General features: G+C 37.9%; 1 protein-coding gene across 3 annotated transcripts in view; it reads left to right on the top strand.

The window, feature by feature from the left end:
* The window catches only part of TTK (TTK protein kinase), a 32,911-nt gene that overhangs the window by 616 nt on the left and 19,256 nt on the right, over window positions 1-13,039 (top strand). For 2 of the 3 annotated variants that reach the window (XM_019613136.2, XM_010707699.3), the window contains exons 2-5: window positions 3,266-3,465; window positions 6,242-6,389; window positions 6,639-6,861; window positions 8,472-8,578. In XM_019613136.2, coding sequence (XP_019468681.1) covers window positions 6,242-6,389; window positions 6,639-6,861; window positions 8,472-8,578 — 478 coding nt within the window. In that variant the 5' untranslated portion in view covers window positions 3,266-3,465. Of the gene's footprint in view, window positions 1-134; window positions 260-3,265; window positions 3,466-6,241; window positions 6,390-6,638; window positions 6,862-8,471; window positions 8,579-13,039 lie in introns of those variants that run through there. The other variant, XM_010707700.3, reaches the window with a different exon arrangement.

The raw sequence follows: 13,039 nt of genomic DNA, 5'->3' as shown, positions 1-13,039 counted from the left end.
CGGCCCCGCCCTCGGCTCCGTGCCGCGGGTAGGAGGCGAGTGCTGCCCCGTGGGCTGGGGAAGCGGGGGCCGTGCAGGTGGCGGCGGGGCTGTCTCAGGTAGTAGGGGCACGAGGGTAGAGCTGGGCGGGGATGCCCGCGGCCTCCTAGGAGCAGTCCGTACCGGTAGTTGGGCGAACGTGTAGGGGCCTGTGGGCCTAGGACGGAAAAAAAAAGAGACGGATCTTGGTGTGTGCTCTGTTCAGTTCTGGCTGGTGCAGGTGAGAATGCCACGGCTCCTCCTTCTGAAGCACTATCCCGGTTGTGCCAGGGTATCCGGTTGCTGCTAAGCTGCATCCTTGAGCCTTTAGAACCGAAAGCCTCGGTGCCTTTGTTGCTGCTCGGTTCTCCCCTGCCTGTTGAGAGCTCTCGCACACCATGCAGGTTGGTTGTGCTGTAGCAGCTCACCCGCATCACTGATGCTGAGCCTTTTCCTGGCTAGCACTGTCCTGTATCTTCCCGAGTCCTTTTGTGTTTTGTAGCCAACAATTTTTGTATTTCCTACGTGGAGTTAATATTGCAAATTCTTTCTTTGAGTGGTGATTTTTCTGGAGGTTGGGTTTCTCTTTCAAGAAATCATGATTTAGGTTTTAGTGTTTATAGGTGAGTACGAACAATTGTACACGTACCTACATTCTCTTACATCTGTGGAGAAGCTTAGTTACTGTGTTTCACTGTGCTTCTGCTGGTGAGGCCCCAGCTTGAGTGCTGTGTTCAGTTTTGGGCACCTCACTACAAGAAAGACATCGAGGCCCTAGAGTGTGCCTAAAGAAAGAGCAGTAAAGCTGGTGGGGGGCTTGGAACACAGATTTTTTTGGGGAGCAGCTGAGAGAGCTGGGATTGTTTACTCTGGAGAAGAGGAGGCTCGGGGGAGACCCTATCACTCTCTACAATTAAGTGAGAGAAGGTTGTGGTGAGGAGGAGGTCAGCCTCTCCTCCCATGTGAGTAACAATAGGACAGGAGGTAAGGGGCTTAAGCAGTGCCAAGGGAGGTTCAGGTTGGGTATTAGGAAACGCTTGTCAGAGTGGTAGTACATTGGAGCAGGCTGCTTAATGAAGTGGTAGAGTCATCATCCCTGGAGGTGTTCAAGAGAAGGGTAGATGTGACACTGATGTATATGGTTTAGTCGGCATGGTGGTGATGTGTTGATGGTTGGACTAAATAGATTATCTTGGTGGTCTCTTCCAACCTTAATGAATCTATAATTCTATTTTGGGGAAAATAGTGGCTAGGTAAAGGAGAGACTTGGTGGCTACACTTGGGAATAGGCTAGAAGCAAGTTACTGGGTTTATCTAGTTGGATAGCTTACAAAATCTTGTAACAGTTCTTGTGATCAGGGAATCATGTGAGATGTGAAAGGAGCTGAAGCTGAGGAGGATTTGTAAGGTTAATGCAACTTGTTGGATAACAGGTTTTGTTCCACGAGCAGTTAACTGCTTTCTAGGTAGAAAAAACATTTAAAAGATGTTCTAGGAGGGACATCTTTTAAAATCTGTCCAAGCTAACAAAAGTTACAGAATTTCTTTCATATTCCTATCATTGCAATTTGTTCTTCTGACTTAAACCTAAAAAATTGCTTTTTTATTAAGCAAGCTCTCTGCTTTCATGACTTCTCCTGTTTGTTTGAAAAACTCAGTAGTTTGTAAACTTGTCTGTTCCTTCAAAGTTGTAATAAAGACTGGTTTCTGCTGCAGTAGCTGTGGACTAAATGAATAAATGACAGAATGCCAAGGATTTTTGATGATTTGCCATGTGTTGGTACATGCTTCTGTTCTTCTTTGCCTTGAACACAAATGGTAAAGTCTTGAGGGGAGGGACTTTTATGTACTTGCATAATAGATTCTAACATTCATGAAAGGTCTATATTATTACTGTTGTGTTTAAGCAGTGTTGATATAACTGCACTGATAAACGATTATAGTATAGTATTGCTCTGCTTTCTGTAATGGCAACAATTTTCTGTCCTACCAACAAGCATGTGCTTGAACAGTGAGCAAATTTGAAATAATAAAGAGAGTACAAGAAAAAAATAATGCAAATGCTGTAGAAGATGAAAATTAAGTTCTGTATTACCGTCTTTACCTCCAGGGGCTGGAGCTCCTCCCCTACAAAGACAGGCTGTGAGGGAGCTGGGCTTGTTCAGCCTGGAGAAAAGTAGACTGTGGGGTGATCTCACTGCAGTCTTTCAGTACCTAAAGGGAGCCTATTAATAGGGAAGGAATGAACTCTTTGGAAGGGTAGATAACAGCAGGACAAGGGGAAATGGTTTTAAGTTGAGGGAGGGAAGATTTAGGTTGGATGTCAGGAGAAGCTCTTTACTATGAGAGTGGTGAGGTACTGGAACAGGCTGCCCAGAGAGGTTGTGGATGCCCTGTCCCTGGAGGTGTTGAAGGCCAGATTGGATGGGGCCCTGGGCAACCTGGTCTAGTATTAAATGGGGAGATTGGTGGCCCTGCGTGTGGCAGGGGGTTGGATAAGTACCTCCTTGGATAAGCAGATGTATTTCAGTAGATTCCAGGAGCAGGAGGAGTATGTCTTTTTGTTATTGTTGATCAATAATTAAAAAAATTTCATACTTTAGTCAAAGTTTCCATCTGAAGAAAAAGTGTATCTTGATTTGTTCAGAAACACTGCATGACATTGCAAATCCATCATTCCAAGTCTGATTGCTTTTATTCTCTTTATTATCAATAAGTTTTATTGGTTGTATTGCACATGGGAACCTATGTCTAACAGACGTGGCCACTTCATCCTTTTACAATTGAATATATGTATAATTGCATGTTGATGTTATAACTCTTCACTGCCTCGTCAAATTTTGAAGATGCTTCACAAATTCATGGCAAATATTTTTTTGAAAGTAATGCTGTAGCAGGTTTAGCCATTGTGATACTCTAAATACTTGCTTGTGACTGGACTTTGGTGTGAGTGGAAGAGTACTTGTGAGTCATGACAATACACGGATGATTATGCTCTCAAGGTATTTTCATCTGTACATTTCATACCCAGCAGATGCTTCTGGAAGTGTTTGCATGTAGTCCACAAGTAATTCTTGAGCTTTTTTTTTTGGTGCTGGTTAGTATTGTTAGTAATTAGGAATAGCTTTATTGGTTTGTTTTAATGAAAAATCAGTTTTTGTGATGGTATGACCATGCAGGAAGCTTACAGTATATATTGATACCTGTGTACTTCTGAATATCTAATCATTCAATTTTTGATACTCAGGAACTTCTTCAGCATGAAGGACTGTGTTTCTTGCCGTTGCTGGATTCTTGGGATCATCTGAAGTAATCTGACCCTCATCCACTTCAACTTTTTGACGAAGCATATCAGTTCTTCAGAAGTTTTCTCCATATTGCACATATTGAACTTTTGTCAGTTAAGAAGCTACGTACCAGAAATCTAAGTTTGGCAACTGACTTAAGGTCAGGTTTATGTAGAAAATTACTGTTGTTTTGTCTGCTACTAATGACAACCTGTCACTACAAAAATAAAACCTTATTGTGCATGAGGAAAACAGAAATAGTGTTTAAAAAAATCTGAGAATCATAGTTTTAATGAAAAATCATAGTACTGGAACATATGACAAATTTCTTTTTATGTTCTTGCTGTTTAAAGTTGCCTAAGGCTTAGCTTCAGGAAGTTGACTTCATCCATACTCCTAATGGGTACAGCTAAGGACTGATCTTTAAGAATGTTCTCAACTGTAAATAGGAGATCTGGAGTGAAAATTTCTGTATTAATTTAGGGCAAAACTACAACAGGGCACCAAAATTTTGTCAATAAGGAAGTGATCTTATTCCTGTCAGGTAATTAAGTATCATGTTTGGAATGGCATGTAAACAGCCTTTGCTACAGTAATCACCTCATTTTTAGGAATGTGATTTCTAAAAGATGGGATTGGTTATAGAGATGGTCTACTGAAGGTGATTCTCCTCTATGTACTTTAGGGAGGAGTACGTGTTGAAGAAATTTTTTAAGTTTTTATTAAATGTACTCCTGTTCTGAAGAGAAATGGGGGGGGGGGCGTCTAGTATCATCTCACTGAAAAATTGTTTTTCAGATAGCGCTGATTGATATGTTGTCTCTAGCTTTCATAGTCTTTTCTGTGTAGTTCTTGATTACATCTCTGGGGGTTATGTTTACTTCTGCTTAATACCACTGAAAGTACTTATTTTTTTAAGTAAGGAAGGAATCACTTGCAGAACTTAGTGGATCTTTCGCTATTCTACAAAGATATTATAAGGTGAATGTCTTTAGCACTTAACACACTTTGTCAGGCTAAATCTTGGGCTTTACATAGTAGGTTCAAAATGTTTCTAAAATAACCTTTTTATGTAGACTGGAGTGTGCTTTACATTCTTGATAGCTATTTCTAGTGCAGGAAGGATGTAAGTTAAGCAGCTTCTGCAAGTTTTGTAAGCATGACAGACTTTCTGGTTGATGGTCTCGGGGAAGAGCTGAGTCTGCTGCTTTCAAAGAAGTACAAACTTCAGATAACTGCTCTAAAAATTAATTTTGAGACTCCTGAAAAAGAGTGAAAGGCTTATCTTTTTAGTAAGTGGGATTGGAGGTGGATAGATGAACTTTTATTCCATTCTGTTGCTTCTCTGTAATTAATCTAAAATAGATCTTAATTCTCCCTTCAAGCAACTTTTCATTGACTTATACCTAAACACTAATGTTCTGTAACATTTATTACAAGCAATGCATTATAGTAACTTGTTGCATTTTATTTTCTGGTTCACCTTTATTCACTACATTCACTATTTGTGTAATATTTTAGAATTCTTTTGAAGTGAGGCCTAGGATGTAAAATTTTGCAGCAGGAAAACTTAATGTGGACTAAAATGGGGAAATGTTTCAAAGCATTTGGTTTAGAAGCTCAGTAATATAAATAAATGCTGCGTGTTTTTCAATTGAGCGCTACTTTAAGGAAGCATTTTGTTAAAATTGAGGCATAACCAACAAATAGATTTTTGAGTGTCTCACCACCCACCTGTATATCTGTATATGTATTAAATAAAAATTATCTTGCCCATGGAGGGAAGAAATAAGGCTGAAAGATAAGTTATAACTGAAGATGGTTACTACTTCTACTGTAAGTTATGCCTGTTATGGAAATGGAGAAAAATGAGAATTTTGAAATTTCTAGTTCAGAGTATCAAACTTTGTGTAAAAAATGTTTACACTTGGTGGAGTTGTGGTAGGGCTGAGCAATGTAAGGTGGAGCCTAACCCATCCATACAGGTGTCATCAAGTGGAAGTCTCTCCTTACTTCCTTTCCTTTTCTTTTCCATGTGATGAGACAGTTAAGCAAAGACACCAAGGTAATAATATATAAAAAAAAAGTATATATTATAAATTCTATCCCTATTTTTAATGTGGCATTACTGTTTTGTGGAGTTTATCTCTGAGTCAGGTCACTATGAGGTCTGACAAGTCCTTGTTCTATTACTGTTTGTTTGAGAGATCTGGCAGAATGTGTGGATAGAAGCAGAAATTCTTCCTAGTGATGCAAAACTGTGGATTTAGGTTGTAAGTTAATAAAAGTCCTATATGTTCAGGTACTACTTCTCTAGTCATACTTCCTTTGGACAGTTAAGGTACTTTGTTGGAAAGGGCAGCTGCGATGCTATATAAAATCAATGAATATAAAGATGTTATAGTTAAGAAATAAACAAGAGAGTTAGGCAAAGCAGGTTATAATAACAAAGAGAATAGATAGAATGCTTACCCACATCCTGGGCTCACTGCAAAACTCCAGAGGAGGGATCTCCAGAAGAGATCCTTCCCCACTGGTAGTCAGCTCTTAAAGGGATCTAGGAGAGGTGGAGCCAGGCTCCACCCCTTCCAGCAGCACAGGTGAATTGCCTTCACCTGTGCTCCTGTGGCTGATTCATTGCTCACCCCAGGTTATCAATCAGAGGTTCAGGCTGTGATTCAGCAGTTCCCATACAGATGCATGGATTAACATCTGGGCAAATCATGGAAGTGTACTGATTGCTTTTGTTCATTCAAGTTGACTTTTATGAAGTTTACTTGTGTGACTAAATTAACCAAGTCTTGTTAGACTAGTTATTAATGTATGAGTCTCAATTTCAAAAATATAAGTGAGGGACTCTCCTGTCTTAATCCCATTTAATGCCAGTTGCAACTGGGCTCTTCAGTAACTTCCCTGGTTTCACCTTCTGTCTGCAGATGGAGGAGGAGGAGGATCTAAGCGAAAGAGGATTGCCACGAATTGCTTCCATCATGAGTAGAGTTAGAGACTTGAAAAACAAATACAAAAATGAAGACAATATCACAGATGAACTGAACTGTACTAAAATATCAGCTGATACAACAGGTATGTGTTTGTAATTTCCTTCAGTTATGCAACTGAAGGAAGAAAGAGTTATTAACCAAAAGGCTTTAAAGTGTAGTCTTTCTTCAGTATTAGTGACCATGAGGTACATTTAATCTCCTTACTTTTTAAAATAAATGGATGGAGGGGCAGAAACAAAACAAAAACCCCATAATGCTAGCATTGCACGCAAACTTTTTTCTTCTATTTGTGTTGGCAATGTTTTGTTCTGCTATGCTATTTTTCTATCAGATAACTCTGGAACTGTGAATCGAATAATGATGACAAATAATCCAGAAGATTGGCTGTGTTTTTTGCTTCGGCTGGAGAAAAAGGGTAGTCCTCAGATGGACCTTAGTGTACTGAACAGACTCATTGGGCGCTACAGTCAAGCAGTAACTGCATTACCTGCAGAAAAGCATAGCGAGGATGAGAACTATGCCCGCATCCTTGTGAGATTTGCAGAGCTGAAAGCGTAAGTACAAATATTCAATACAAGAAATCTCATCAATGGCTTCTGGATTTTCATGGCGATAAAATAGTGTGGTGTGTTCTTGTTAGCAGCTCCTTGAAATTGAGCAGCTTTGGGTACTCCATAGTGTTTGCATTTGTTGTATTTGCTAATGACAAATGATTCTTCAGAGCAATTGGATATAGAGATGTTGGTGCTCTTTCTGGATGATATGTGTGAAGTTCATGGGGGAAAGCAGCATGAGACACCTCTTTCTAATTTCAGATTTACACTGTAGCTCAGAAGTTATATGATGGAAATCTGTTATAAAACTTTAATAAAGGTTAAACTGTATACATTCTAAGGTCAGAATTATTTCTCTGACTCCTATAAGTGTTCTATTGTGGCTGTGTGATAGACAGCTTGCTATTATCCAGCCAAACTCCAGTGGTCTCCCATTGCCTGTTCTTCCTTCTCTCTTAATCTGAAAGGCACATCCCAGCTATATTAAATACTCCTTTAGGGTTGGAAGAATGTCTTAAAAATATCATTCTATACTTTTACGACTTATGAAGTGAGTTCTGTTTGTAGTTTACTGCTTTGATTAGTGCAAATTTGAGCTGTGATTATTCAGGTATTTTCAGACCTATTTTAGGGCAAGATTATAATTTTTTGTAAGAAGTTCTATTGTCACTCTAAGTACCATGAAAGCATATTTTTGAAGAGCTGCATTTCAATGTTGCAGTAATCTTTAACAGTAGAAGAAGTCTCAGTGCCTATAGCTAGTATCTCTTTGTTCATTATACCCCTCTTATTACAACTCTAGCAGGTGTTTTGATCTTGCAGTATAATGTAGTCTACTTCTTTTTCTGTACTGTCATCTCCCTGGGTTTTGTTGCATTGGTGTTTACTTCCATTGTATGGTTTTAGTTATTGGTTGAATCTGCTGCTGGTAAACAATCAGGAGTGAATAACATCCTGCTGTGAATACACAGCATCTTGAAGACAGAAGTGGTTTCTGTTTAAATGTTGGAGTAAAATATATATCAGAAATACCTTCTATTTCTAAAGATATGCCAAGTTCTGTTTTTTGACTATCACTTGTTTTTCAAGTTTTTTCAAGACTTATATGATGCTTTTTTGTTCCACACACACTTCCTGAAGTTTTTCTCCCCACAGATTCAAAATCGAATATCTTCAATGTAGTAATTGCTCCCCGTTTTCCTCCCTTACCTCTCCATCCCATTTTGCAGCCTCCTTAGTGTAGAAGTGGATGCAGTTAGAGAAAGATCCCCATTATCTGGTGTCAGCATGCAGCTTGGAAGGTGTTACTGAGTACTCTGGGGGGGGAAAACAGCTATGTGTTTTTTATTACTATTGTAATAGTATATGTAATATACAAATATGTAATAGTATATAGTATTCTCTATTACTGTTTATTACTATATGTATTTTTCTGTTTTCTGTTGGAAAGGGTCAGTTTAATTTGTTTCGATTACTAGGTATCTTTTAAAGACTCTTTGCTTATATGTACTTCATGAATGATTCATTAATGATTCTGAGGAAAAGAATGTAGAATGTTTATTATGTGTTTGATTCTATGCTCTGTAACTAGTGATATGCTGTCTTTACAGTCTTCAAGATCCGGAGGAGGCACGAGACCAATTTCATCTGGCCAGACTGAACTGCAAGAAATTTGCTTTTGTGCATGTGGCTTTTGCACAGTTTGAACTATCACAAGGTACATAGAAAAAGGTGTTTGTTGTTCTAGGTTGTCTTTTAAACCTCAGCTGTTACATTTTGCAAGGAAACTGATAGGTATCGTCAGAAAATGAAATTACTGGATCTTCTTTTGATTGAAATTTAATTAGAGTGTCTTCAATTCTGATACCATTATACACAGATATTGTTAGTTTTTTCCTTTTTAGAGAAAAACTTCGAAACAAGGTAAAAATTAGCTGTTTATTGGCTATTTTAAAGCTTTGACTTAATTGACAAATTTGAGGCTTTCATTGGTGTGAAAAATGATGATTATCAAATCTAGGTATCAAATCTTTAGATACTTCAGACTTGTGAGGAAGACCATCTTGCCAAAAAGCAACTGTAGATCTTTGTATTTTGCTTAAAATAACAAAACAGTGAACTGCAAATGCAATCTGGTTGATTTAAGTTTTCCTGTTGCTCAAGTTTTTAAGTAGCTTGACTGCTTTTGTTTCCTGTTTTGCTGTTGAAAGTTGGTATTGGGACAGTGGAGATGAATGATATCTTCTGTTGCTTAATACAAGTAGTAAGCTAACTTCATTCACAGTGTCATGGAAGTCATATTCCCATCAAGTCAGGGAGCAGGAGATAGTTTTGTCAGTGTTTAAAATAGAATGGTACTCTGTCAAGTTTACGGCAGTATTTTAGGCAAGCCATTTTGATGAGACAGTGATAACATTTTTAAAAAAGAAAATGGAAGAATAATGGATGAAAGAAGTGAAAAAATAATGGAGGCTGTGGATGCCCCATCCCTGGATGCATTCAAGGCTAGGCTGGATGTGGCTCTGGGCACCCTGGTCTAGTGGTTGGCATACCTGCCCAGGGCAGGGGGGTTGAAACTAGATGATCATTGTGGTCCTTTTCAACTCAACCCTATGATTTTATGATATGAATCTGATATTTTTACTGTCTGTCTCCAGTAGTAGCTGCACTGAGAGCAGATTTCTTGAAAATAGTTTATGCTGTTGCTGGGTGTACTGGATCTGGCTTGAATGGAGGTTTTCCTCATAGGTGCTGGGTTTTTAGGTTTGTGTATTTTTCTTAACAATGCTGATAACCACCAACGTTTTAGCTGCTGTTGAACATCATTTGCCCAGTCTCAAGGCTTTTTCTCTCACTCTTCTTCTGACCACACTAAGTGTGCTGGGTGTGAGCAAAACGACAGTTGATTCAAACTCACTGAAGGATTGTTCTATGGAAGATAATACGTTCAGCAATAAAAACAGGGGGCAGCCTTTTCATGGTAGTTACTTGGAGACTGGCAGGACACCAGTCTGCTGGCAGGGTTTGGGGATTGCTTTGTGTGACTTGTTTATTGGTCTTATTCCCTTCTTTTTTTTTTTTTTATTAGGCACTATCTTAACCTATGAGTTGTGAAGTTTTTTTTCTCTTGCTCTTCTAGCTCTCCCCTACCCTTTTGGGGCAAGGATTGAGTGAATGAGTGGTGAAAGCTTCATTGGTGGCCAAGGTCAACTCATGGCACTCAGGAAAAAATCTCAGTGTTTTAGATGATTTCAGGATTTATACCTCTTCAGTTTCTAGATGACTGAAGACTTAACCATTTTAGACTAAATTATGCCTTAAACATATTTAGAATGACATATCCCCCATCCTGTGGGCCACTAGTCCACAAAGTTCATGTTGATTTATTTTGCTTTCTCTTTTCTGTATGGGGGGTGACCTGCATACTTGGCAGCAGAACTGCGTTACATACAAACTTACTTGTCTTTGTGGGTTGGTTTTAATTTATCTTCCTTCGACAGGTGAACTGGGCCACAGGCATTTAATTAAAACTTGTGTTTGAAAGAAGAAGCCTCGGTGGATACATGTTATATTTTTTTTGTGGTTTCTTTTTTCTTTTATGACTTTTGTCAATGCAATAAAAGCTGGTGTATACTGCTGAATATGAGAAATTCTCCACGGAATTTACTACAATAGATAAAACTAATCTACACTCTGGATACTGAACACACTTACTAGATACTCCTTTTCATGCTTGCCTCTGTTTACACAGGACTACTGTCTGTGGAGAATAGACTTCAGCATTCCTTTGTTTTACTACATTTTAGGATACAACTTAGATATTTGAAGTATGTCCAATAAATTGAACCATTTCATTTAAACCAATGAGTACATACTAATTTCTTGTATTTCTGTTTTTTTTTCTTCTTGATTCCAATGTCCCATTTGTAATGGGACAGGAGAGGCCATGGAATTTTCCTCTGAAAATGCTTGCCACAAAATAACTGTGGAAGAATACTGAGTATTTATTTTCCACAAAGCTGGGAGGAGAGGACAAAAATTAAATCTCTGACTTTATATTCTATATTTTTTCAGATTATTCAGTTATCTGACCAGCCATATTCTGGTATTGCTTGTTATTTTGAGCTTTATAAACAGTAGTTAAACTGATTACATACAGTGTTCACAAGACAAATTATTGGTTAATTAAGGTGATAAACTAGAAGTACTGCAATAGTAAAGATACTGGTAAGTACTCATTGCAAGTGTAAAACCAACTGTGTAACTTAATTAACATGTAGAAATGTTACAAGTGATTACTAATAACTGAATTTCATCCTTCTGTCACAATTACTCATGAACTTAGTAACCCCCCTGTTAAGGGATACGCTCATGCAATCGTGGTTTTTTTCTTTTTACTTTGACAGCAGTCAACGTGAAATAAAATCCTAATCCCAAAGGAATTAACAGTTTGGCTTTGTCTTATCTCTTGTGTGGTTTCTGGTTTGTGTCTGTTACCTTTGATCAGGTTGATATGACTTTTGGTAATCTCCCTGCTTGGTGGTTCAGACAGGATTGAGGTACCATGTGGATGCTGTGTAGTTAAAGAGTGCTGTTGCTTTTCAGTGAGCTTGTCCAGTTATGACCAAAAGGAAGGGGAAGATTGTCATGCTCTAGTACCTCCTCAACAAGGTCATTTCAGCAGTGCATTGGCAATTTGGTTCTGAAGGAATCTCTTTCCTTTTACATTAGGATGAAAAATTATACATTTAGTTCTTTCTTTTGAGTGAAATTGTGAGAGAAAGCTTAAGTGAAAATTTTGAAATAGTGTTTGACCATGATATTGATTTGCTTATAAACTGAAAGGTCATAACCTTAAAATAGAATAACAAAAGTGACACTTTTTGTTTAAATAGGTCAGATGAGGAGCTGTCTCTTCCTTTTGTGTCTTGGATTGGGTGCTTAAAGCAAGATTATTGTGAATTTCTCAAAGCTCATGACTGTAATTAAAATTCTTTTTTTGGGTCTATGAAGTATATTGCTTAAGTGTAGATCATTCAGGGTTCTTGTGAAGTACACTGGCAGACTCATAAGACACTTCTGGCTTTGCTTCTTTGCTTTTGTTTCCCATCTAATAAGTACTTCAGAATGATTTTGTTTTAAATGTAGACGTCTTTCTCAAATTCTTAGTTATTCCATGTGATGCTTAATGCTGACAAACTATTCTAATTCTGAATATCATGTCATCTTAATGAACTACGTAGTTGATTATTATAACCACGGGTAGAATTCTGATTAGGGGTTTGCAAACAAACAATCCTAACACACCAACAAAAGACAACTCCTCTGCAAAAAAGCCCTATACACTTGCTAAGGATTTGGGAGAAAAATGGTGTTTGATCAAGGGGTTTAAAAAACAGTCATTGTGACAATGCACAAAATAGACCTAAATGAAATCAGCCAATTTTATTTTAACATTTACTTGCTTCCATGTCAATGTTACAGATTATTCTTACATTTGCTTACTTGAGCCTTACTTCTGTCCTTCTGGCTCCAATCTTAACTGCAGGCGACGCTGACATTCACCTTCGGTTATCAGTGGAGTTTTGAGTGCTGGAGACATGGAGCTCTGTTAGAGCATGATAAAAACTTTATTGTTACAGGTGCCAAGTCTGTACAGTTGAAGTACTTTATATTTTGTTGCTCTGTGAATGAGGAATAAGATATCAAGAACTTCAAGTTACAGCTGTATATTAACAGCTGTAACAACATTGCATCATTTTGTTCTGATGCTTTCTGAACAAAAGCCAAGGGGAAGATTTTAGTCCCAGTGCTTTTATTTCTTTATTCATACCTGATACTTTTTTATAGCTAAATGGATATATGCTCATACATGCAAACCAAATGCTTTAATGTGTCCTGAGGTAAAATATAGCCAATCTGTTCTCTTCTATTTCAGCTTATGGCAAGTAGTACTGTGTAAAACTAACTAGAGAATCACAAGATCAAAACTAAAACAAAAGCAAATTCATTATCCCTTTTCACCCTTCTTTTCTTAATTGTAGTGCATTCTGGATTGATGGTGTTTGACTCAACTGCTGTTTTTAACCTTGATTCTTAAGTGCATTAAAGATATTTTATAATACACATATAATTTTATATCTGGTCAGATAAGTGCAAGTCCATAAACCTCTTATGC

This window comes from Meleagris gallopavo, chromosome 2, assembly GCF_000146605.3.
Source record: "Meleagris gallopavo isolate NT-WF06-2002-E0010 breed Aviagen turkey brand Nicholas breeding stock chromosome 2, Turkey_5.1, whole genome shotgun sequence".
Classification (NCBI taxonomy): Eukaryota; Metazoa; Chordata; class Aves; order Galliformes; family Phasianidae; genus Meleagris; species Meleagris gallopavo.
The sequence above is the reverse complement of the archived record's forward strand: the minus strand, read 5'-3'. Positions and strand labels throughout refer to the sequence as shown.